At 48.3% G+C, this 25,344-nt stretch overlaps 1 protein-coding gene across 3 annotated transcripts in view; it reads left to right on the forward strand.

Annotated features, from left to right (window-relative positions):
• FLI1 (Fli-1 proto-oncogene, ETS transcription factor) overlaps window positions 1-25,344 on the forward strand; it is a 93,652-nt gene that overhangs the window by 64,038 nt on the left and 4,270 nt on the right. For 2 of the 3 annotated variants that reach the window (XM_062013894.1, XM_062013895.1), the window contains 4 exons: window positions 2,480-2,683; window positions 8,365-8,433; window positions 21,803-21,865; window positions 23,579-23,626. In XM_062013894.1, coding sequence (XP_061869878.1) covers window positions 2,480-2,683; window positions 8,365-8,433; window positions 21,803-21,865; window positions 23,579-23,626 — 384 coding nt within the window. The remainder of the gene's footprint in view (window positions 1-2,479; window positions 2,684-8,364; window positions 8,434-21,802; window positions 21,866-23,578; window positions 23,627-25,344) is intronic. The other variant, XM_062013896.1, reaches the window with a different exon arrangement.

Raw genomic sequence — 25,344 nt, forward strand, 5'->3', positions numbered from 1 at the left:
TTTAGGATGAAAAGGAAAAGCTCCAACTGAATGTAGGGAAGGGAAAGCCAAGAAAAAGATTGACAAAGTACTGTGTAAAGTGTTGTTCAGATCTGCTTACAGGCACTGGCTGATCTAACTGGTGACAGCATCAGATACCTTTTCACCATTGACTTTGCCTAGAAAGGTGATAGCTGATAGCAATTAGTCATTATATTGTTAAAGGTATTCAAGAGAGAACAGTTATCACACAGAATCTTAAGGGTTGGAAGGGACCTTGAGTGCTTATCCATTGCAACCCCCCTGCCAGAGCAGGACAACCTAGAGTCCAACACAGAACTCATCCAGGTGGGTTTGAATGTCTCCAGAGAAGGAGAGTCCACAGCCCATCTGGGCAGCCACAGACCAAAGGTGGGCTACACTTAGTTGACTTCTAGTGCCCTCACTGGAAGAGAAGGTTTAAAATCTCTTTGAAGGGAAGTGGAAAAAAGCCCCATGAGGACACTTTTCACCCTCACTGGCATCCACAAATCACAACCTTGTGAAACAGCTGTGCTGTACCAGACTTGAGAACACAACAATGAGCATCATCCCAGATCTCTGACTACAGGAGATGAGGCTCAACTCATCCAAGGCAGGCATTTGGAAACGTTAATATAACCCAGAGTGAAGATTTATAGAGCATCAGGGTGAAGATAGGCAAGAATATGACACATCAGGCTTGCAACAGGGATAACAACAACAAACCCAAAGCCACCTTTCCAGAAGGAGTTTTTCAGAGGCCATCCAATAGTTTGGGCAGTGATAAAGAAGCTGAATGACTGCCTGAAATCCAAAAGCCTTTCTTTAAAGGGAGGCCACACATTCACCATGCCCTCTAAATGCTGGGGTGGTTTGTGTTTCTTTCAAAACTCAAGGCAAATCACCCCTTCCACTAAAAAACAACAACAAAGAGAGAAGCCTTCCCTTGGGCACTTGCACTGTAAAATTTGCAGTGCTTAGAAAGCAGAACTTCATTTGGCTGTTTGCCAAAATGTAAAGGAAAATCCACCTTTCTTTCACAAAAGGTTGTGAGCTCCATGTTTGAAATTCAACTTCCAGCAACTTGGTTTCACTAGAGGCTCAAAGAGCAAATGTCAGGGTTGGAATTGCAACGTTCCTTGGCTTTGCTGCTCCGTTTTCATGCTGAAACTCAGTTGTCCAGGAATGTACCTGATACAGACCTCGTGTGTCATGGGATCCCTGCAGCCCAGGCAAGCACAGCCCTGGGCCAAGGCATTGTTTTATACGCTACCAAATGTGTGGCAGAGGCATTTCTTGTCCTTACCCAAAGCACAAGTCACCAATTGTGTGATGGCTGCACGTTTTTGATCCATTTTCTCAGCTGCCTCAGCTGAAGTGTTTATGGTTTATCAGGGGTTGGACTGGGTGATCTCTAAAGGTCCCTTCCAACCCTACCCTTCTCTGAAGGTCCTATCTGAGAGGGATGTGCCATCTGTGATGGACAGATCAAAAGCCTTCAAGGGTTAAGGCTTTGACTTTGCAATCCTCTCCAGCTCCAGTGGAACATCAAATGGGGGATACAAGGGGAGAAGCATCACAGGAAACGTCTGAAGGCACAGATAATGCTCTGAAAAATGACTCTGTAAGAATGGTATCATGGCACAAAGTCTTACTTGGAGCTTTCTGATCTCCTGCTCTCTTCAAAACCCAACAAAGGAGGATTTCTTTTTTTAACCACTGATGCAGCAAACCCATCCCCACGGGGTCTGAAACTCCAGCCGGGTTCAATCCCTCTCCGACGTCATCGTCACTAATAAAGATTCCCCAGCTGGAGGCTTTTGCTGACAGTTGATAATTGGTGCATGAGCCAGTTACAAACCCCACATTGCCCTCCAAGAGCTCTGTTGGTTTTTAAGAGGGCAAGGAGGAGGTAGCACTGGGTTCCTGTCAGCGGGGTTGAACAACTTGTGACTCAGAGATACATGGCAAGCCCTTCTGTTTAAGCAATAATAGGTTTTCTCTTCAGAGTCCCTTGGCTGCCTGTAAATACCTCCATCCCCAGGCTTTCAAATGCCATCTGTTGAGGCACTTGAGAAGATCTGTTGGGGCTTTGTAATGCACTTGAGAAGGATGGTGTGAGTTCTACAGCGCTGATGTAGCTGTCTGGCATTGCAGAGCTGAAGCTGTGACAAGCTTCCAAAGGCAGTTTGCTTTAGTTTTTGGTTACCCCAGAGGGAGCAAAGTCACAATCAAATGTCACTAATGTGGTTCCCAAACGTTAGGTGTCAGTTTCAGGCAAGTGGGAGTCAGTCAGGAAAACTCACCCTTGCCAGAGGTGATCAGTTTATGCACCTTGAGTCTTGTTAATAGCACAGAACTTGTTCATCTTGGCTAAAAATGCATTGGGATCAGTAAATTAAACCCATTTGCTCGTGGAAACAATGGTTAATGCTTTGTCTGGGTGTAGTGTTACCATCCTCTTGTGTTTTCCTGCCAGATCCTACCCTCTGGACCCAGGAGCACGTACGTCAGTGGCTGGAATGGGCTATAAAGGAATATGGATTAATGGAGATTGACACCACCATCTTCCAGAACATGGATGGCAAAGAGCTCTGCAAGATGAACAAGGACGATTTCCTCCGAACCACCTCCCTCTACAACACAGAAGTTCTGTTGTCTCACCTCAGTTACCTCAGGGAAAGTAAGTATTGCCTTGCCCCGTGCCAACCCCAGCTCAACAGGCTTGATAGGATAAGCTGCCATGAGTGCTCAACTTCTGAGGCTCTTCTTGCAGGGTAAACAGTAGCAAGGATGAGGGGGAAAAGAGAAAGGAAAGCAGAGAGAGTGAACAAGGAAGAGAGGAGTACAAAGTGGGTTGGAAACTTAACTTACTGGTGCTATCAGGGAGGTGAAGAGATGAGCAGGACTCTTAAGATTAGATAGCCTTAGAGATGATAAAACCATGTGTGACTGTGTGATAATAGCACACAAATTTGGTGTGGAGATTAAACCAAACATGAACTGATGTGTCACGGGCAAACCATCTCATAACTGCAGTTAGAGGGTCCTGTACTTCCCCTTAAGGCAAAGACTGAGTCCAAACAGGACACAAAACTGGACAGAGCTGGGAGACTTTCTGTGTTCCTGGTGGCCCAGATTTGTTGGAAAGAAGGGGAAAAAATACAGGTGTGGTTCCTCAAATGCAAAGTGTGCTGAAGCAGACGTGCTGCAAACCACGTAGTGCCCAAAACCAAGTGTTGCCAAACCTCTTTGTTGCTTCTCTGGTCCCACACTGGAGTGTGATGGATGCAACACTCCTTTGTGATGTATTAAAGCCACTAAGACAGAAGCTATGAGCAGACAGAAGCTTTTCCTGGTGGAAGCCCAAAGAGGAAGGGGTCACTTTATGCTTAGGACGTGCTGTTGAGATTGAGAGTCTTGGATTCAGACCTTCCCAAGCCTTCCTTTGAGACCATGAGCCTGACCAAATGTCTCCTGTTCATCTGTGAAATGGAGAGTCTTCTCTGAGGAGTCCAGACAAGGAAATGATTCACAACAAAGAACCATTTCAGGAGGATTGATCCTACCGACCTTTTAGGTACCTGAAGCCCCTAAATGAGAAGACTGGTCACACTGGTCTCTGTTCCTAGCAAACAAGCAGCAGGGCACATTGAAATTCAGGAGAGTAGTCCCCTACTTCACACCTTGCCTTTAAATGCCTGAATTTAGGAGGAATAAAGCTTTTCCTCAGTTCCTCAGGGCTTCAGTTTTCCTTGCTGTAAGACTGAGGCAGCAATCCTGCCTCCTTGTTGGTAAATCCGTGGAACACAGGGATTGCATCTCAGGTCTCTCAAGACCCAGCACAAAGGAGTCCTGATGCAGTTGTAGCACTGAAGTGTTGGATAATAGCCATGAAAATACCATGTTGTGCCAGGAGAATGCCTACAATGCTCTATCATAGAATGGGAGGGGTTGGAAGGGACCTTTAGAGCTCATCCAGCCCAACCCCCCTGCAGAAGCAGCTCCCACCTAGATCAGGTCACACAGGAACGTGTCCAGGTGGGGCTTGAAGAGCTCCAAGGAAGGAGCCTCCACAGGAGGGAAGGAAGGAGACTCTATGCTATGAAGCTGGTGGAAAACCCAAGAAAACCCAGACAAAGGCATTCCTCAGTGTGTTAGATGGATGTCCAGGGAAAGAGAACTCAGCCCCAGTCCCATCCTTCAGCTTTTAGGGTTAGAAACCTCTCTCTGCTCAGCCCCTTGGGTTGCTCTGAGACGTCATGAGAGCTCTGCCCTTCTTTAAAGCAAGCTCCTGTCTGAGGGGAGGCTGGGCAGCCTCTGAAGAGCATTCCTTTCCATGCAGCTGCTCCCAGTGCTGCCTAATGACAGTCTGGTTTCTGGCTGGCTGGGTAAACTCCCTGACGGAGTAACGCCTTCAAAAGGAGCTGATTGTTTTTCCAGACTGGTTTCCAGCGGATGTTTAGTGCTCAGCCTCTGAGCTCAGTGCCATGGGGAGATGGGCTTTCTGTTTTCCTCTGGCTAATTTTCTCCTTCTGTAGGGTTGGTTGTTTCAGAGACATCCAGCTCTGCCCCTGCTTAGGGTACATGATGGCAACAAAACATGGCAGAGCTTTGGGCAGTTGCAGATCTATAGGCTTGAATATGTCTGCCCAGTCTCTCTCTGGAAATGTCCTCTCATGGAATCATAGAATCATGTGGGTTGGAAAAGCCCTTGAAGCTCCTGGAGTCCAAACCTTGACTTCAGTCTTCCAAGCCTAGCACTGACCCACGGCCTCAGCACTTCAGCCCCACGGCTTTGGGATCCCTCCAGGGCTGGGCACTGCCCCAGCTCCCTGGGCAGCCTGGCACAGGGCTGACACCCCTCTCAGGGAAACAGTTCTGCCTCAGCTCCAGCCTCAACCTCCCCTGGGGCAACTCAAACCCATCTCCTCTTGTCCTAATTGGATGTTAAGCTGGATATGTGCTGACTAGTGAATCCTCAACTTTAGTGTTTGTTACCCAAGAAACAAGGAGCTGATCTGGACATTCTGAGCCCGTTTGCCTGAAAATCAGCTTCCTCAGAAGGTTTTCAATGCTGATTGAGGTAAAACCATTCTTAAATCTGCCTATAGACTAAGTTACTTTAGCCCATCTGAGTCCAGGTTGAAACAACACACCATCTGCGAGCCCAGAACAAAAAGCTCAGCCTTAACTTTAGAGATGGAAGGTTGAGGTGAGCTTCTTGAGGCAGTTGAGACGAAACCAGACTCATCCCACAGCTCCTTTTAGTCTTCAGGCAGAAGAAAATTAGGTCTGGATCAGAACTGTGCAGCTGTTTCCCGTTCCTGTAACCTATTGAAGCAGTCAGGAATTTACACATCCCTGACCTTTAGGAGATTTCAGACTGGAAGAGCCCAATCCTGCAGCACACTCTGTCCTTTTGGAGTCTCTCAAAACACCCCCAGTTAGTTTTTTTCAGGGGACATGGTGGTCATCCCTTCCTAAAACAACCATCTGTGTTTCTCCCAAACTGGGAAGCCATGCCTTGGCTGCTTCTTCTCATCCTTCTCTCTGCACTTCCAGACTGATGTGACTGCTGTGGCTGGTATCAAAACACAGTCAGCCTGGTGAATCTTCTCTGGTGGGAAAGGAGATTTGGATGTTTTCATTCTGTTTGGGGTGAACATCCAAAGAAGCCTGAACTGTGTCACCTCCCATCCTTTTCCCCTCTCTGGTTATTGAAGGGGGGGATCGTTCTTTATGTGGTGTGTTACAAGTGAAAAGAGCCTGAAGGGGAAAGAATGACACTGTGGGGAGAGGTAGAAGCAGAAAAAGTGCTTTGTTGGTTTCAAGCCATACATCAGCACAAGTATCAAACACAACTATCCTGCTACAAAGCAGCAGGACCCTGATTCTACCCGGGAGGGAAAGGCACACGGCCTTTGGAAGGTGAGGGCACTGACTTCCAGGTTAAACAGGTCTTACAGGTGGGTGAAACCACGATGCTCCTGCAGCTCAGAAGGATGAGCTGCTGTGTGAAAAGGAAAGCTTTCTAGGGGGAAATACCCCAAAACCTCCTGCCTTGTTTTCCAGCACTTTTCCATCTCCCTCTTTCACTTGAGGGAAATAAGAAGAAAGGAAAAGGTGGGAGGAAGCAGAAGATAACAGAGAGCAGCCCTGCACTTTATTCATGAGACCAGTGTGTGCAGGAAGAGCTGATTTAATCTAAGGTGTCACTGACTCAGTGAGGGGTTAAAGGGGAGAAAACAAAGTGAGAATTCATTGCAGCCAAAGTTTTGCCCAAGAAGGAGTAAAGGAGGGGAGCAGCTTGGCCTCGGTCTGTCTGGCTGCTTCCCTCTGTCCTGATCTCTGTCTCTGCCTTTCTTTCTCTCTTCTCCTTTTTTTCTTGCCTCCTTCATTGAAAGCTCTTAATAGGAAACACATTTCCTTTTCTGTGGTGTTCCCACCAGAAACCTCAGACTGTCGGGCAAAGGTGAGAACTTTCAGCAATTACACTGGGGGAGGCACAGTCCCTTTTCCAGTGGCTTGGGCTGCAGTTTGGAGTGTAAAGCAGCTCTAGGTTGATCCACACAGGCTTGTGCAGGGCTATTCATCATCCCCAACCACCCCCACCTCCTCAGCCAGGCTGTACAACCAGGCATTTGCAGCCTATTTAGTCATAGAGGAGTGAGTTTCTGAATTCCCTAGCAACTTCCCTGTCTGGCAGGGGCTTCAAAACAACCTGAAGGAGGAGAGAGCAGTGGACAGGAGTTTCCCCACAGATATTCAAGAGAGGAATGCCAAAGCCAGAGACCAGCTGAGGAAAACATCAGTGAGGTGGACAAAGCTGCTGCAATTCTTCCTCCTCCTCCTCCTCCTCCAGCAGCAAAAGGCCAGCCAATCTCTCTAAATATTTAAGCCCACTACTTTGTCTGTCTGCAACTTTCACAGTCCCTTTGAAGTCTTTCCCTCTTAGTTTACCACGTTCTCCATCCTGGTCTTTTGAGACTTCCCCTGTCTTGCAGCATCTGGTAGCATCCCTATGAGTAAGCTTTGTTTTCCAACACCTTCTCCCTTGGTGTATATGCTGGGCTTGTGCATGTCCTTGGCTTTGTTTCCATTTAGGAGAAGCAAAGAAAATGCATAGGAACACAGGGCCAGTAAGATCCAGCACCTGTATGGCTGTTACTTCTGGCACTGAGCTGCCTAATCCTCAGTCCTCACAGGAAAGTGAGCCATACTGTGAACACTACTGAGGGGCAAGTGAGGCCAGTGTCATTTGGGATCATGTGGCTTTAGAGGAATGTGGAGACTGCAGTGGCTTTAGTCACAAGATCCTAATCAAGTCTGTGTTATGGTACCTGCAAAAGAATCCTGGGGATGCTCAGGGACACATGGACAAATCTATCCTGTTTGCAGTGTGCTGCTTAGGACCAAGCACCTTAAATGGGAAGGGGTTGGACTGAATAGAAGGATGTGTAGATGTGAATAGCAGAAAGTGCCTGCAAAAGCACTTCTCAACCATCCCAATCCATGGCAAGACAGCTGCCCTGCTCCAGCTGACATCATCCATGCCTACCAAGAAGGACCCTGGGCTTTGGAATGAATGTCACTGCCTAATGGAGTGGAAAGAGTTTCACAGAGCTGTAGGAAAGGTGAGCCTAGAAGACTGTGTGGGGTGAACACACAGAAGTAGACAACCATGAAATGTATATTACATGCTGGCTTCTAAGAGCTCACAGGTTCTCTTCCTCCATTTCCAGAGGAGTTTGCAGGAGAATCAAAGTGAAATGCTTAGAAGGGAACGTTTCCACCATGGACTGCAAAACAAAGACCCTTCCAGTGGCTTCTTTTCAGTGCTCCTCTCAAGTGGCTTTCTTTCAGGTGGGACTGAAGGGAAAGACCACTCAGAACCAAGAAAGCAACGTTCAAACTCCACAAAGCATGGGAGATGCTGGGATACCAGTGAGAGTTTTGCAGCTGTTGGCCCAAAACCAAGCCTGTAGCACTCCAAAAACCGTTCAGATCCCAGCAGTACAACTCATGTCCCTTCTACTGCATGTTCCTCAAAGAGGGAATTATCACAGCTAGAGGGAGAAAAGCTTCTTCCCTATCCTGTAATACAATCTGTGACACAATGATATCTGGAGGCTCTGCTGTGATAGATCCTGTACCTGTATAAATGCACTACACAACCTTTGCAAGTGAACAAACAGCTACCAAGCCTTTGAAAAGGATTCCTTCACAGAAAATGTGTGTGCTTAATTGGCTGAGAAATGTGCCCTTTAGATCCTAACTGACAGCATCTTCTACCTGCCTGCATGGTTTCCCCACTGGCAGAGTGCCTGCAAGCTGCAATAACTCCTTTTCTTTTCCTTCTAGGTAGCTCACTGCTGGTCTACAACACTCCATCCCACACAGAAGCTTCCTCACGTCTTGCCACCAAAGAAGGTTTGTCTTTTACATAGAAATATCCCTGGTCTTGTGCTCTTGTGGTGTGTTTTGATTGGGTTAAAGCTAGGCTTTTGGTATAACACCCTTAGCATATGGAAATGTTCCATGCTGAAATGGAATCATTCCCAATTTGCAGCCTCATTCACCTCCTCTTGGCCAGCCAACACAGTGGCTTCAAAGATGTAGCTGTCCTTTCCACACCTGTGTATTGCTGAGCTGATGAGCTGTTGGCCTGGCTCTTGCTGGGAAACAGTTTGAAATCCCAGATATACAACAAAGGGCTGAGCCACTTGTTTCTCTCTGAGTGAGTTCAGAGTTGAAAGGATGAAACTTCCTCACAGTAAATTCCATCACTGAGCAAAAACCACCCCAAAACCTATCAGCTAATTTCAACCAGCAAGGAAGAGCCAACTTGTATCTTCCTGACACTTTCATTTTGGAATGTTTTCACTTTCTTTTTCAAGTATCCCCCAAGTTTTTCATCTATTCTGATCACACAGGGAGAGTTCAGAAAGCCTGGAGCTTACAAGCTAACACCACACCCAAGGCTCCTTTCAGGCTTGTGAGTTGTTTGCACACCCTTCCATCAGCTGTCTCAGGTTTTCCTCTGCAGGTTCAGCCTTAAGCCTTTTTTCTTATTCTGAAGGAAGGATTCATCTCCCAGTCATGATAAAATGATGAGAGTGGGTGTGATGGGTATGATGCACATCATAGAGTCATAGAATCACAGGGGTTGGAAGGGAGCTTTAGAGCTCATCCAGTCCAACCCCCCTGCAGAAGCAGGTTCACCTAGATCAGCCCTTAACTACATTAAGTCACAGTTGGACAGTTGAATTACTCAAGGCCAAAGAGGATGTTAAAGACCAAAAACCTGGTCCTGTGCTCTGTAACTTACTGTGTGGAACTGGAGGCCCCTCTGGCTGCCCAGGGAGGGTGTGGAGGCTCCTTCCTTGGAGCTCTTCAAGACCCACCTGGACACGTTCCTGTGTGACCTGATCTAGGTGGGAGCTGCTTCTGCAGGGGGTTGGACTGGATGAGCTCTAAAGCTCCCTTCCAACCCCACCATTCTATGGTTTGGTTTCCCTCTCCCATTGTGTCACCACAGGAACGTTGGGTTTGTTCCCTGCACTGTGCTCAGCTCCTCCATTTGAAGAGCTTCTGGGCAAAGAATGAAATCTCATGCTTGCCATATGAGATTCACCCACCTGGGAGCAGCCTGTGCCCACAGTTTCCTCACCTCACCTAGAAACATTTCTATGCTTTTGAGGGGGAAAAGGTGGCTTCATTGATGAGCCACGTTTGCATTTCAAAGGGTGGCTGGGGAAAGGCAGAAAAGCTTTTACTAAAGCAGCTGGAGTGAGAGAGACAAAGCCCTGGGTCTCACTGGAGATCACACATTGAACAAGTCTCTTCCTGGTGTGTCTGGCTGCTTCATTGACTAACCCTGCTCTTAGAGCCAGCACTTCTCTCTTCTTGCACCACGCTGTATTTCATCCCCAACATCTGTCTTGGGACCCTGAACACAATATTAGGGCTGGTTTTTCCAGCAGCTCCTTTTGTCCAGTGTGTAACTATCCACCTGAGCTGTCTGTTCCCTCTCCTTTCTTTATGAGACAGGCAGCAGTTGATAAAACATGGTCCATTACAGAGACAAAGCCATTGAGGCTTTGACTACTTTGAGGCTAAGAGTCATCTAGTGAAGCTTAATAGAAGTGAGGCTTGCTCCCAATTGACTAAAGCAGGCACACACACATGTGTTCCTCCACAGTTTCCCCCATAACCATACACACACATCCAAGTCTCTGCTCTTTCTGTCTCAGCCCAGGTGGCTGCTAAAAATAAAGGGTAGAAAACTGCCTCTTTTTCCTTTATTAAAGAGAAATTCTCTCCCTCAAATCCAACTCCTGAGTTCTTGATACACTTTCTCTTTCCAACTTGGGCCTTGAGTCACTCAGGCAGGAGGAAAATTGAGGGAGGAGGGGGATAAAATGTTCCTCCCCCTCCATTTTTACTGCCCTGGAGTGTGTTTCTTTAGTGCAGCTGACAGAAGTTTGTGTTTGATTTCTGTCTTAACTCGACATGGTGCTTTCATGGTCTGTCAATAAAGGACTAAACACACCCATGGGACAGGCAAATAAAAGCTAAGGACTGGCAGAGAAATGTTTGAAATCTCATCTTATTCCTCTCCCATTTCTTCCCTGCAACACAGAAAGGCCTCCTGAGCTCGTCTGATGTCTGAACACCGTTGTAGGATAAACCATTTCCCTCCCTCCTGTCACTCATTCATGTTTATGAGATAAGATTGACAGGATAAGAGGCACATGACCACCACAGGCTGACAGATAAGGAACTGGGGGAGCAGAGTGAAGTGTCTTGTCCAATATCACACAAGAAACTCGTGATGGACATTGGAATTCCTCAGTTTTCATCTAGTCTGTTAGGAAACGACCTTTTCCTGGCTTCCTTTGAAGCCTTCAAGACGATGGTACTCACCATCCTCCTCATCATCATCATCATATTCATTCTATGGTTCTGTGTTCCTTTGGAAGATATTCCTTTGGAAGATAAGTGGTTTCCTGTCTCCTCTAACCTCTCACAGGGTGAAACCTCTTTCTTTCTGTTAATGCCTCTGGAATCCACTGAGGCTGCTTCTCTCGATGCCTGTGAATGAAAACAAGTTCCTCTAAACCCCCTTTCCCCTGAGGGCTCACAAAGCAGGAGGAGGTGATGGAATAGTACAATGCATGTCAGAGAGAGGAAAAGAAAGGACTGTCTTCTTCACTCCTCCTGTCAAGTTCCTTGGATGCTCTCTGAGACCTGAGCTCATGCCAGTCACCCGCTTGTGCAAACCCTGGGGAGAAATGCACCTTCTTTGCACGTGCTCACTCTATGCTTTATACACAGTTCATCCTGTCCACATACTGTAAAAAAGAGCCTCTGTGGCTTAAAAAACAAGAGGTATGGCTCTTGCACATGCTTCAGGTGCAGCACGTGGCTCTAATCTCTCACCAGCTCATTGCAGGGTGATGATACCAGCCAGGAGCATGGGCTTGACCCACGTTGGGTTTTGTGCTGTGGCTCTGGAGACAGAACCTCCTTGACTGGTTGGAGCTTGCAGGCTTTACTCCCTTTTTTCCCCCCTTCTATCTTCTGTTCTCTCATATAATGGCAGGGTTAGAAGGGACCTTTAGAGATCATCTGATCCAACCCCCTTGCAGAAGCAAGTCCCACCGAGATCAGGTCACACACAGGAGCCTGTAGAGCTGCTTTTGGGGAGTTAAGCTGCTTCAGTAGCAGAAGCAGAGACTGTGAACTCCTCCAGCCAGTGGCACAAAGCACATGGAGTGTTGTTCTCAGATCAGACAGGTCAGCAACCTTGTTGTGGCTGTTCCAAGGACTCTTGTTGCCTGAGCTGCTTTGCTTCTCAGCCTCATAAACACTCCAAAGTGATGGCATTTAGCGTCACTGCTACAAATTGTCTTCAGCTGCCTTGGAGAAAGAAATTGCTCTAAATGAAAATCACCAGTGGGTTCTTCTTTTTATTTTTGGCTCCAGGACAACTTTCTCCTGGAGAATGAAACGAGGTTGTTCTCTTTGCTGTGAATGGAAAGATCTGTGGCCCACTCCCAGGGAAACAAATCTGCTTCGTTTCACGTGGTGGTTTGGAGCAGTGTCTGACCTACTTTGTAGGTACTGGAGAACGTGGGAGAAGAAGCTGAGACCACATTATCTGCCCCCAAATCCATGGTGATTGGAAATTGGTGTCGTTTCAGTAGGTTTCCAGGGGGAAATGGAAAGTATATTCCCACACATGACATTCAGGAGGCCAGAGGGTTGTGTTCTGTATGGTTATGAGCTTTCTGGCTTCAACCCAACCTAGTTTGGAAGTGTAGGCTTACTTTTAAGTATCTTGGAGTCTGGATGAGTCCCAGCCTAAATGCTCTGAAGGGTTTGAACCTTCCAACAGCCTCCAACGAGGCAGGATAGTGGTGTTTTTGCTGTGTAATGTGACATGTGTCTAAACAGGAGCGCCTGGGGTGGTACCTGTGGTGCTTTGGCATCTGTGCTGCTAGGTAGTGGGGTGAAGGAAGGGCTCAGCTGACAACACATCTCACATGGGAATCCAGTGGAGAGATCTTGTGTGGCTTTTATGGTTCTGATGAAAAGGTTTCATTCAGCACAGGGCTTTATCCTCCAGCACCGTCCCCTGCATACATCAGGCTCAGCCTAAAGCCATATAGTTGGCTTAAAACACACCAGCAGGAGCCCAGAGTCATAAACCCAACCTAAATTCAAGCAGGGCACAGGGAGAGAAAAGGCTGTGCTAGCTGTTTTCTCAAAGAGGGAAGGAATTAGTGTGTGAATACATGGATTTGGAGGTGGGAGATGACTTTTAAGGCTCTAGAGTGTGGCTGTCTCACCTTGAGGTTTGCATTCTACAAGTGTTTTGGTGTGAACATGAAGGTGTGTTTGCTCGTGTGTGTTTGTGAGCCCTTAAGGAAGAGTCTCCTGATGTTGGGGCATTAACAGGATCTCTCACTGGTACCCTACAAAATATGAGGCCCTGCATCTGCTTCTCTCCCTGTCAGGGCCACAACCTCCCTCCTCTTTCCCCCAGCAGTTTCCTTTAGCTTGGCAAGAGCTCCTTAAAACCTCCTCTCAAATCCACTGACCCTTTTTGGGTGAACAGGTTCAGAAGCTTTTGGGGGACTGGAGAAGGGGAAGGGAGCAAAGAAACCACAGGCAGCAGGGTTGCATAAGCATGGTTCCCACAGGAAAAGAGCTTCAGATTCCTTGCATCAAGTTCTTCTCTTGAAAAGCCATCTTTGGTACCTCCCCCAGCTCTAAAATATGTGAAAACTATTGACCAGTTTCAATAAACTCCAAAGATTGTGTCAGGAAAGCCCCTCATTCACAGCAAAAAGCTTAGAAACCTTCCAGGGTTGTGTCAGAGAGGGGAAAAAGCAGTTGCAGCCCTCTCTGAATCGTCTCAAACATTGCTCAGGGATATTTGTGTGGCTGGTGATGAAATATCCCATTTTTAGCTCTGGAGCAGAGGGGGAAAAAAACTAGGGGAGGGGAGGTTTTTCTTTAGTGCTTCTCTTCTTGCATCTGTGTGGCCAAAGCAGGGATTTATGATTTCAGGAGAGACAGTAGCTCACACTCTTGGATTTTGCTCTGTTTTCCCTTCCCCTCCCCCCAACTTCTTCTCGTTTTCTCTTTGTTTTTAATTGTTTTCCTTTGAAATTCCACAGTTAGTGTTTTGTCTGCTTTCTCCCTGACCCTCTTTGGAGGCAGGCTGTGTGTTTTTTTCACCCACCACCAACCCAAACCCCTTTCCACAACCCTGCAAACAAAGAATCGTTGTCTTGAAGCTGGAGCAGGCAGGAAACCCAACTCACAAGGGATCGCCCCCGAGCCAACGCTCGTCCCACAGCAGACTCCAGTTCTCTGAATTCAACCTGACAGCTTGTCTGGAGCACTTTCTAAGTAACCATTATCCTTCCTTTTTCTCTCAGCTGAAAAGAGAGCTATTATTTTTTTGCCTAGGGTGCACTGCAAAGCAATGTTATTGCACATGGAGGGGGGTGGTTGGCTGGGAGTGAAGTCCTGCCCTTGTAAAAACTCTTGGAAGTGCTTTCTGGTCCCTTCCAGCCCTGAAGAAACTTAAGGAAACCCTTGAGTTTCTTAAGATAAGGAGTAAATTTACCCCCTGGTGATGACTTCAATGGGCAAATGGGGTAAAAATGCTCTTTGGGATGTCTGCACAGGCCTTCCCTTCCCTTCCCTTCCCTTCCCTTCCCTTCCCTTCCCTTCCCTTCCCTTCCCTTCCCTTCCCTTCCCTTCCCTTCCCTTCCCTTCCCTTCCCTTCCCTTCCCTTCCCTTCCCTTCCCTTCCCTTCCCTTCCCTTCCCTTCCCTTCCCTTCCCTTCCCTTCCCTTTCTCTCTGCATTGCTGCATTTGCTCTGCAGGGCTGTGTCTGCCTTTTTCTGCTTCCCTCCAGCAAGATGTTCATCTTGTTCTTCTACATTTGTGTATATTCACAAGCCCCTTAACCCTTTGGTTTTTACCCCCTTCCCACTTGTGTGTGCTGGGGGTAAAACACCAAAGGGCTCTGTTTGCATGTTGTGTGGGTGTCCATCAGGGAAAGGGACTTGGAAACACCGTTGTGTGCCTCTGGTTTTGCTGAGGAGCTTGTGGCAGCCCATGCCTGCAGCCCCACGTGCATGTGGACTGGACAAGTGGCTGCTCTTCAAAGCTCAGGCTGCTTTTCAAGCTCTTAGGACACATCCCTCGTGTAAGTGAGCACTGGGGACTTCTGCTGCCGATACAGAAAGTCTCATTGCTTCCTCCTCTTCTCCATAATGTGTCTTTGTAAGCCTTGCACAGGGTAACTCAGATGTGAATCAGGAGGTTCAGTGGCTGCACAGGCTCTGGGATGTTTTTCCAGCCCCACTTGCACAGCTGGGGGTTGTCAAAGCAAACAGGGAGGGAGGGCATCCCTATTTTGGAGTCTTGAGCTCCAGGTTTAAGAGATGTGTGACCCTGCCAGGCTGTCTGATGAGGGAGAGGGAGCACAGATCTCAAGGGAGGGATCAGGCTTACTCCTGCCTGTGTGAGCTGAATGAGTCCCCTTGGAAGATCCTGACTCCTAGTCCTAAACGAGCTTCCTTTGATGAAGCCTCATTAGATACAAACCTCTTTCTCTTTTCTACAGCTTCATTGTCTTCTCTGCTCCTTATCTCGAGCTCCAAGCGCTGCCTGAGGCTGGAAATAAGTGGCCTTCAGCCACAATACTGTAAGGACACCACTGGATCTAGAGTAGGAGTCAAAGCAGAGAGGGGACTCTCTGGGACACAACTGGGACTCTCAGCTACCTTCAGGGATTTCCCAAGTGAAACCTGTTCATGCTCTGCACCAGATTTCTTACCTGAATCCAGCAGCCAGTCCTTTCTCTCTTGGTTTGAGCCGACTTGAGGTGAAAACCCAATGTTGTCCCAAGCCTGGCCTTTGATCTCCATGTTGGTTGCTTATAAAACAGGTTAATAGCAACATAGAGAAACTTTTTAGTGTTGTGAAATGATCAAGTAGTCCCATAATGTGACATGGAAGCTGTTCTGACATTGTTCTGCCCTCAGCTAGCTGCTGCACAGAATCACAAGGGTTGGGAGGGAGCTGCAAAGCTCATCCAGTGCAGCCCCCTGCCAGAGCAGCACCACCTAGAGCAGGGCACACAGGGACTCATCCAGCTGGGTTGGGATGTCTCCAGAGAAGGAGCCTCCACAGCCCATCTGGGCAGCCCCTGCCAGGGCTCCCTCACCTCAACAGGGAAGGAATTCTTCCTTGTGTTTCCTTGGAACCTCTTCTCTTCCAGCTTATACCCATTGTCCTATCACCCTCTTAGTGGAGAGACTGGTGATTCTTTAGCCCAAGGACTTTATGGTCTTGAGTTTGGTGCTTGAAGGCACTGGGAAGTCTCATGTAATCATGATAAAGGCCACAGTAACACTGGCCATGAGTGACATCCAGTCAGGACACCCATGTCACTCCTGCCTGGCTTTGGCCATGGAGCCAAACTTTCAGGGCAGCTAGTTGCCAACTTGCATCAACCACCTCTTGTAGCAGTTTGGAAAGGCCAGAGGACTCCTTTGCTTCCCAGTCCTGTTCCACCCATCCCAGTCACACACTGTCAACCAAATAACAATGGTAAGAAAAGCTGTACCTCAGCAAACCCCTTGCTGCTGACCTTGTCAGCTTTTGCACCCTGGGTGTTCAGGGTTTAGTACTTATCTTGGAGGCAGAGTGGGCTGGGAAGAACCTTACAGACCCTACCAACCTTTATGTTTGCTGCCATCATTCAAAGCAACGTCTCTAACGTTTCTAGGAGGAGCTGGAGGTGTTTTGGGCTTCCTTGCCCTTCCAGAAACCCACAGGCTGGGTTTCTCCTCTCCAACTGGCTTTAAACACAACCCCACCTCTCCAACGTGATCCTGGGGATGTTAAATGATGGGAGTGTGGATGCTCAGCAGCCTGGCAGCCCTTGCATGCATGTTTGGTTTACAGCAGCAGTGGCTTTTTTGTTCCCATGTGCCTACACTGGGACTTGTCCAAGATACCAGAACAGTGCCCACAACACACCACCTCACCTTGGGATGAGAAGCAGTCAGGTCCCCTCTTTTCTCTCTCCCTATAAAGTTGCCACCAAACCAGCTCCCAAGCAACCACAAGATTAATCACAAGCCTGGATCCCTTTGGATCCTGCTCCTGCTTTCCTCACTTAGAGAAGCTAATTTAAGCTCTCAGCCACCAAGCCAGGATCCTTTCTTCCTATTGCACAGTTGTGTTCAGCCTGGAGAGCCCCATGAATCCCACAGCCTCCTTCCAATCTGCAGCCATCTCCTTTGTAAGGCCAAGCCCTGTTTGGAAAGGTAGTGCCAGTGCTCCCTAACCAAGGGCAGAGGACTGGGGAGCAGCTCCTTCTGTATTTTTGGTTCAGGCTTCTTTTGCTTTGGGACTGTTGAGTGTTCTTTTGTAAAGCACCTCGAGAGGAACCTGATGGATGATGCCTAAATGACTCCAGTCACTCCTTTTGGTGTTATTCACCTAAAGTCAGTGCAGCAGACTTGGTCAAAGGCTGCCAAGTGTGTTCTGAAGGGAAACAGAGGCAGTGAGACTTGGGGAAACTTACCTTTATTTCCTTCCTGGCTCTGTCCCCATGGCTTAGGAGGATGTGCTGCTTGCCATCTGCCTGCCTAAATCCTCTTGAAGGTACCAGCTCCAGTAGGCAGAGGTTGATGGGCTCCTATTGCTTAGCACCTACCAACACTGAGGAGGAATGTAGATGCCTCCACAAATCTGCTGCACGTCGTGTCACTCCAGACATCACCTCCGAAAGCTGAGGCCAGGAAGAAATCCCATCTCAGGGGGCGAAAGCTTCATGGGAGAGCTCCTCACAAGGGAGGTGTGATGGGGGACAGGCAGAGCTCAGTGTTTGGCCAGCTCTGTGTCCTGTTGAGGATCACATTTCAGGATGCTGTTTGCTCCAGTCCCGTGGTTGTTGTGTTAACCCAGGCATGACACTGCCCGTGGGTCTGAAGGGAGGGAGCTGATGTTTCAGAGCAGTCGCTCTGCACCTTGACAGTGAGCCCTAGCAACTCATAAAGAGAAGAGGTGGAGAAGAGGTGCTGCTGCCAGGGATGCCATCAACACAAGAACTATGCCATGCTGTTCCTTCCCAAGCCTTGCTTGCTGTTAAAGGCACTTATGCCAGCACAGGTGGTGTTTCAAACAAGATCCCCCTGTAGTGCCTTTAGTTCTTAAATGACCCATCCTAGAACTGAAAAAAGGCCTGGAAAGAAACGAGGATATTCCCACCCCAGTGCCCATTATCCTCCTGGAAAGCCTTATCAAGGCTGGTAGAACAAAACCATGCTTGAATCCTGCAGAGAGAGCGGGATGAAGGGGCTGTCAGCACTCCTGCAGCAGCTCAGGAAGCACAGGGACTGTGAGCCCATTGTTCAGCTGAAATCCCCCTCCCCTCCTCCCTCCCCATTTCTTCTCCCCTCCATCCCAAACTCTCAGATCCATAATGCTTTTAAAAAAGAAGAGAGACCCTTTTGAAACTTATCAGGGAGGGTTTGCTCTCTAATACATCATATCTTACACACAGATTCCCTAATGGCCCATTCCTTGGATTGCATTCAAGCTGAAGGGACTGCTAGGCACGTGGGATGGTCTTTGCTGCAGTGTGTAAATGTGCCTGGGGCTTTTCAAGCCTTTCTTTTGTAGGGAAAGGAGGCTTGTGTGTATTAGTCCATCTGCTCCCAGCAATACTGGAGGTTATTTAGACTGAATGTGATGCAGAGGTGTAGGGAACAGCACTCAAGTTGTGATATAGTGGGGAGGGGGGTGTCTGTAAAAGTGGGTTCAGTGGAGCCTGCCTTATCTCCCTGACAGCAATGCCAAACCTCCTACACTTCCACAGCACAACATGCAGCCACTCTCCTCCTCCACATCCCACAGCCTCAGCCAGGGGATGGATCCCTGACACACGCTCCTCAGCTTCTTCCCCAAGTCCTTTGTTGCACCAGGCCACAAGAAACTCTGGAGGTTTGGAGAGTTCAGCTCACTTGAACTTTACAAGACAACCTGCCTTCATCTTCCTCATTCTGCTGTGTTCTGAGCCTCTTCTCAGCCTAACAGGCTGTTTCACTGCTGTCTTCATCCTCATTCCCATCTCATTCCAGAGGAGTAAAGGGACTTGCACAGCATGACAACTTGCAATTGGCACAGAGGCTGGTGAGCTTGGAGCTGAGGGAGACTTGGGGTGAGAAAGTATAGACCAAGGTCAGAAAAGATCTGTTCCACACAACCTGAGTGCTTCACCTGGAAGAAAAGAGGCAGCTGAAGCCTGAGGAAAGTGCATTTATGCATGTAAATAAATGGAATCACATTTAACCTCCTTCCCAGGTGCTCTGTGAGCTCCAACATTTGCAAAGCTGTGAGATCCTCACTTGAAAGGTGCTGCAAAAGTGCAAAGCATTCCTCAGACCCTTTACCTTAACTCAGAAGAGAGCTGTGCATTCATCCTGGGGAATTTCTGGACATAAACCAGACAGCTGCAAGAATGACATCTCTTGAAAGCATCTATGATTTATTTTCTGCTCTCTCATTCCATTTGGGATTGAGCACACATTTGTCACAGGATTGTTGTTCCAGTGGGTGTTTTAAGGCCAAAACACACTGAGGGGAGCTGATTCTTAGCTACCCCTTCAACTTTACTGTGGCTATTTGCTGCTTGAAACCCAGAATGGACCTCAGCCTCCTTGCATTTCCAAGTTTTGGTGTAAGATCCAAGGGGTTTTAATGAGAGATAAGGCTCTTCCCTGTAACTAACCATCTGGCTGGAGTTCTGTAGGAGTCTATTTTCATGCCACTGGTCCTGGGAACAATATTGTTTTTGCAGCAACTCAAGTCTCTGGATGGATTCCCTGGCTCTGCCTTTTCCATTTTGTGCTGGAAACACGTTCAGAATCCAGGTCTGGAAGCTGGGAGGGCTGGTGTGGGTCTTTCACCTTGCAAAGATTTGGTGTTTGGACCCACAGCTTAATGGGTTTTGGGCTATTTTTTTGGTGGGGGGAGGGAGAGCAAGGGTTGGAAATTCACTTTAACCCTTCTCACCATGGCAAAGGCACTCTCAGAGCTCAGAGCTAAGGCTCATCCTTGTTGGGATGCTGTTGCACAAGTGTGGCTGAGCCTGTATGTGCCCACACTTTATATATATGTAATTACTATCTATAATTACTGTATCTTATACTATCCTAGTCTGTTACACACTATTATACTAGATATAAGTACTATATAGGGAATACTGAGGCAGCTGAGGCACCCTAAACCCAGATTAAACCCAGCTGAGCCACATGCACAACCATCCTTCCAAGCTGATGTCCTAAAAACCCAACCAGAGAGGTTCTGGACCATGATTTTGAGCAGATTTAACCAGCTTGATGTGGACAAGCAAACCTTGGTCTTCAAAAGCCCAAGCAGCCATAGCAAGCACCTGACCAACACATCTGATTGCAATAGTGTCACTTACTGAGGGGGGGGAAAAGCCCTCTCAGGAGATGTGTGTGACCCTGAGCAAAGCTGGCTCCTCCTGTGTGACCAATTCTCCATCTGGAGGAGGAGATGGATCAGGGTCATCTCTCCAGATGACAGCCTAGTTGTTTACTCCAAGCCCATTGAATCCTGTGTAGCAGTTGATTCCCATCAGTCAACCATCTGACCCCAAAAATGAATCAAACTGGAGAAGTCCAAGGAGTCCTGTTGCTTTCTGGGAAGGAACTGGAGAAGAGGAGGGGTTTTGCTGTTGGGAGATGAATTTCCAGCCTTCTTTTCAACAGCATCAGCATGTGAGGGATGTTTCTGTTAATGTGACATAGTGGCAGGCCTGGTTCTGAAGTGTACATCAGCATCTGGATTGGTGGAAGCTTCTGAGGCTTTTCCTTTCTCTCTCTCTCTCTCTCCAGCCAAAAATATTTCCCAAATCATTGCTCTAGTTGTGGGATATCCCAGGGGAGAACTGAAAAGTCAGGGACTGGCTGCAAAAGAGGACATGGGAAAAGCCAGTGGTTCTTTCAGAGCTCATCTCTGCTCTCTTGATTTTGGTCACTGATGGAGCATCAGCCCAAGCTCTGGCTGTGCACAGCTGAAGCTGGGATTTGTATGATGTGTTTCCAGCAAGCAAAATGCCACCCATGCCAAGTAACATCTTATTCCTCCTTCTCTCTGTCTCCTGCTTTCTCTCCCTCTCCTTCTCTCCTTCTCCTTCTCTTCCCCACCTTCTCCTTATCTCCTTCTCCTTCTCTTCCCTTCCTTCTCTCCTTCTCTACTCCTTCTCTACTCCTTCTCTTCTCCTTCCCTTCCTTCTCCTTCCCTCCTTCTCTCTCTCTCCTGCTTTCTCTCTCTCCTTCTCTTCCTTTCTCTTCCCCTCCCTCTCTTTCTCCTTCTCTTCTCTTCCCTTCCTTCTCTACTCCTTCTCTCCTTCTCTACTCTTTCTCTACTCTTTCTCTCTTCTTCCCTTCCTTCTCCTTCCCTTCCTTCTCCTTCTCTTCCCTTTCTTCTCTCCTTCTCTTCTCTTCTCTTCTCTTCTCTTCTCTTCTCTTCTCTTCTCTTCTCTTCTCTTCTCTTCTCTTCTCTTCTCTTCTCTTCTCTCTTCTCTTTCTCTCCTTCTCTCTCTCTCCTGCTTTCTCTTTCTCTCCCTCTCTTCCTCTTCCCCTCCCTTTCTCCTTCTCTTCCCCTCCTTCTCCTTCTCTACTCCTTCTCTCTTTCTCTTCCTTTCCTTCTCTTCCTCTTCCCCTCCTTCTCCTTCTCTACTCCTTCTCTCTTTCTCTTCCTTTCCTTCTCTTCCTCTTCCCCTCCTTCTCCTTCTCTACTCCTTCTCTCTTTCTCTTCCTTTCCTTCTCTTCCTCTTCCCCTCCTTCTCTTTCTCCCTTTCTCTTTCTCCTTTGGGTTTTTTGGCATCACAAGGTTGCTTCCAAAAGGATTTGCATTTCCAAACACACTGGAGGGAGCTCCAACGTGGGAGAAGGTCAAAAATGGACACAGCTAAAACCAAATCCAGTTTTCTCTTCAGAACATGAATGTGAACCAGCCTGGAGGTTCAGCTGCCACAAAAGACTGTTAATAAAGTGTCTCCATAATATTGTCTCTTTACAGTGAATTCTTTCACTTCCAGTGAAACCTCTTTCTTTTACAGTGCAATTCCAGCCATATCAGCTCTTAGGGTTAGAAAGGCTCTCTTCAATGTCTCTTGTTCTCCATTCCCCCTGTTCTAGTCCATACAAGACCTCTCTTTGTTTTTACAGGCCCTCCTGTTGCAGGGACACAAAATGTGAATAAGACAACAGAGCAGCAACGGCCCCAACCAGGTAAACTCTTGATTTTTGTCCTGGCTGCCTTCACCAAGGGTTTGTCATAGATTAGGTGAATAAAGGCATCAAGCAGGGCCACCAGGATGCTCAGGGCACTGGGGCATCTTCCTTGTGAGGAAAGGCTGTGGGACCTGGGGCTGGTCAGTCTGGAGAAGAGGAGACTGAGGGGGGAGCTCAGTAATAGTGACAAATACCTCACTGGTGGGTGTCAGGAGGTTGGGGCAGCACTTGTTTCTGTTGTATCCAGTCATAGGACAAGGGGTGATGGGATGAAGCTGCAACACTAAAAGCTCCACTTAAACATAAGGAGAAGCTGTTTGAGTGTTTGAGTGAGGGAGCCCTGGCCCAGGCTGCCCAGGGAGGCTGTGGAGGCTCCTTCCTTGGAGCTCTTCAAGCCCCACCTGGACACGTTCCTGTGTGACCTGATCTAGGTGGGAGCTGCTTCTGCAGGGGGTTGCACTGGATGAGCTCTAAAGGTCCCTTCCAACCCTCCCATTGTGTGATTCTGTGACAAATAGGCCCAAAGCTTTACAGGGAAGTCTCAGAGTGATGAGTCAACTGTGACTGAGCAGTCACAGCGACCGTCCTCAAACTGTTTCTGTTTTACTGCCTTGTCCTTCCCCATTCTGAAGGCACATCCTCATTTTGGCCCAGTCACGTGCAGTGCTCAGCACCAGCTTCATCCCCTTCAGACTGAGGTGGTGAGGGGCCCAGAGCTCTGTCTGCTGCAGCTGTGGGGGTCTCTTCTCACTCACCTCTTCACCTCTCTTGCACTGATGTCTAGTGGAAGTCTCTCCAAACAGAACCAACAGGGCTTCCCCCCTCCCTCCCACCCCATCTCAAAGGAAACCAACTACAAAAAGCCAAAGCCTGTTGGGCAGCAAGCAGTAGTGTTTCCTGCAAGTTTCCCAAGGGGCCTTTGAAAAGCTAAACACCACCTTCTCTGCTTTGCACAGCTGCTTTCTATCCCCTCTTTATTTTGTTTTCAGGAGGCTGGTTCTTTTGGCGTGGGTTCAACCCACGAGCAAACGCAATAGATCCCAGTCACCCAAAGCAGAGAGAAGCAAAGGAGAAGTGCAGAGATTAAGGCTTGGGGAGGCCCCACACCAAAAAAAAAAAGAGGGATGGAATTCATGCCTAATGAATGCATGGTGGGGTTTTCAAGAAACACTCAGCCTTATTGGAGCCAGGGACAGAACTCCTGTTGTGGTCTCATTTATCTCGTGCCGTTTGCGCCGGTGAAGGGAGAGTTTGGGTGAAGGTTTCATTGTCCTCAGAGGGAAGGAAACTCAACTGCTAACAAGTGAGGCTGAAAACCTCATCTCCTGCCCACCTCCTTTTATTAGGAGGGAGACATTTGCTCCTGGTTTGTTACTGTGCTGCTGCCCAACACCTCTCTCGTTTTCTCTTGGTTCACGTTTTCTAGTTGACACTCAGGGTATGTCCAAAGAGACACAGACTTGGGGAGTGGGGGGCTCTGAAACCAATGCCAGGGACACTGCTCCATTTTGGACCCCATTAAGGATTGTGTCTGCTTGAAGAAAGGAATAAGGAACACACCAGGCCTGTTGCAGGCCTTAGGGGAAGAGCAGCAAGCGAGAAAACGAAAGCTGGAGCTGGTTTCTTTTCTGGAGTGGAACTGTTGTTTCTTTGTTGATGAGAACATGCTTTTTAAAGGGCTTTTGTTGGGTGATGTTTGGTTTCTTCCAGATCCTTATCAAGTCCTGGGGCCCACCAGCAGCCGTCTTGCCAATCCAGGTGAGTTCATCTTTACATTTCAGAGCAGCATTCTCAAAGGGATTAAACTTCTCTTGTGATCTGCTGCTCCTTGGGGTGGGCTGTGAGAGCCATTTAACCTCAGCAGCCACGTGCTTTGGCAAGAGTCCTTACAGAAAAGGGAGGGAAGTGCAGCAAAATCACCATCTTCAATGTTCTTACCCCAAACCAACGTTCCCTAAGAAGAGATCTACGGAGGACTTAGATGCTGGTCTCTCAGATTTGAAGTGTAGGTTGGGTTATTTTGCTGCCTGCTCTGAAACATCTCTGGAAGTCACCACACAGCCACTGTCCCTTTGCAGGTCATCTGCACAAAACAATCCCTGACCTTGGGGAAATAAGACCTGGAGTAAATCTTGCTAGAACTAAACAAACTTGTATACATTGAATGCTTGGAAGGAAAACATCTTCCTGAGGCTCTTTGCTATCAGTGTAACCACACCAAATAAAACTTAGGAGGCATCTGGTCTGGGGAGGGGGAGAGGGGGAAGAAATGATCTGTAACTCAGACCAACTGGAAAGAAAACTGTAGGTATCCAAAACAATGTCCATGGTAAACAGTCAGCAGTTGGGAGTTGAAACAGATTGTGTTAACCATTCAGGGGGAAACCCCAGGGAGGGTGTGGAGGCTCCTTCCTTGGAGCTCTTCAAGACCCCCCTGGACACGTTCCTGTGTGACCTGATCTAGGTGGGAGCTGCTTCTGCAGGGGGTTGGGCTGGATGAGCTCTAAAGGTCCCTCCCAACCCTCCAATTGTGTGAGTCTATGGAGTTAAACTGGGAAACAACCCCCCTAACCCCACAGGATCTCAGCCAGTGATTGGGACTGCCAGGCACTAAATGTCAGTAACAGTGTGGTTAATTGAGGCTCCTTCTCTGGAGACATTCCAGCCCAGCTGGATGAGTCCCTGTGTGCCCTGCTCTAGGTGCTGCTGCTCTGGCAGGGGGCTGCACTGGATGAGCTCTGCAGGTCCCTTCCAAGCTTTGAGGTTCTGTGATCCTGTGAGTGTGGTGGTGTGGGATGTCTTGGAGCTCTTCAAAACCCACCTGGACACATTCCTGTGTGACCTGATCTAGGTGGGAGCTGCTTTTGCAGGGGGTTGCACTGGATGAGCTCTGAAGGTCCCTTCTAATCCCCACCATGCTGTGATTCTATGATGTGTTTAACGAGCCCTGGCCCAGGCTGCCCAGGGAGGGTGTGGAGGCTCCTTCCTTGGAGCTCTTCAAGACCCCCCTGGACACGTTCCTGTGTGACCTGATCTAGGTGGGAGCTGCTTCTGCAGGGGGTTGGACTGGATGAGCTCTAAAGGTCCCTTCCAACCCCCTCACAATGTGATTCTATGATGTGTTTAACGAGCTCTGGCCCAGGCTGCCCAGGGAGGGTGTGGAGGCTCCTTCCTTGGAGCTCTTCAAACCCCACCTGGACACGTTCCTGTGTGACCTGATCTAGGTGGGAGCTGCTTCTGCAGGGGGGTTGAGCTGGATGAGCTCTAAAGGTCCCTTCCAACCCTCCCATTCTATGATAAACTCGTGCACAACAGCGTGCTGCAGGGGAGGGGAAAAAAAGACCTGTTTATGAATAGCCTGAAGACTTTAAGGCCAAAAGAGGCCATTATGAAATCTAATCTGACCTCCAACTCCTGAGCAGAACAAAGGGCTGACTAACTTGTTTTGCTGGGAACAGTTTACCCAGCCCTCCACG

The sequence above is a fragment of the Colius striatus genome, chromosome 23, assembly GCF_028858725.1.
Source record: "Colius striatus isolate bColStr4 chromosome 23, bColStr4.1.hap1, whole genome shotgun sequence".
Classification (NCBI taxonomy): Eukaryota; Metazoa; Chordata; class Aves; order Coliiformes; family Coliidae; genus Colius; species Colius striatus.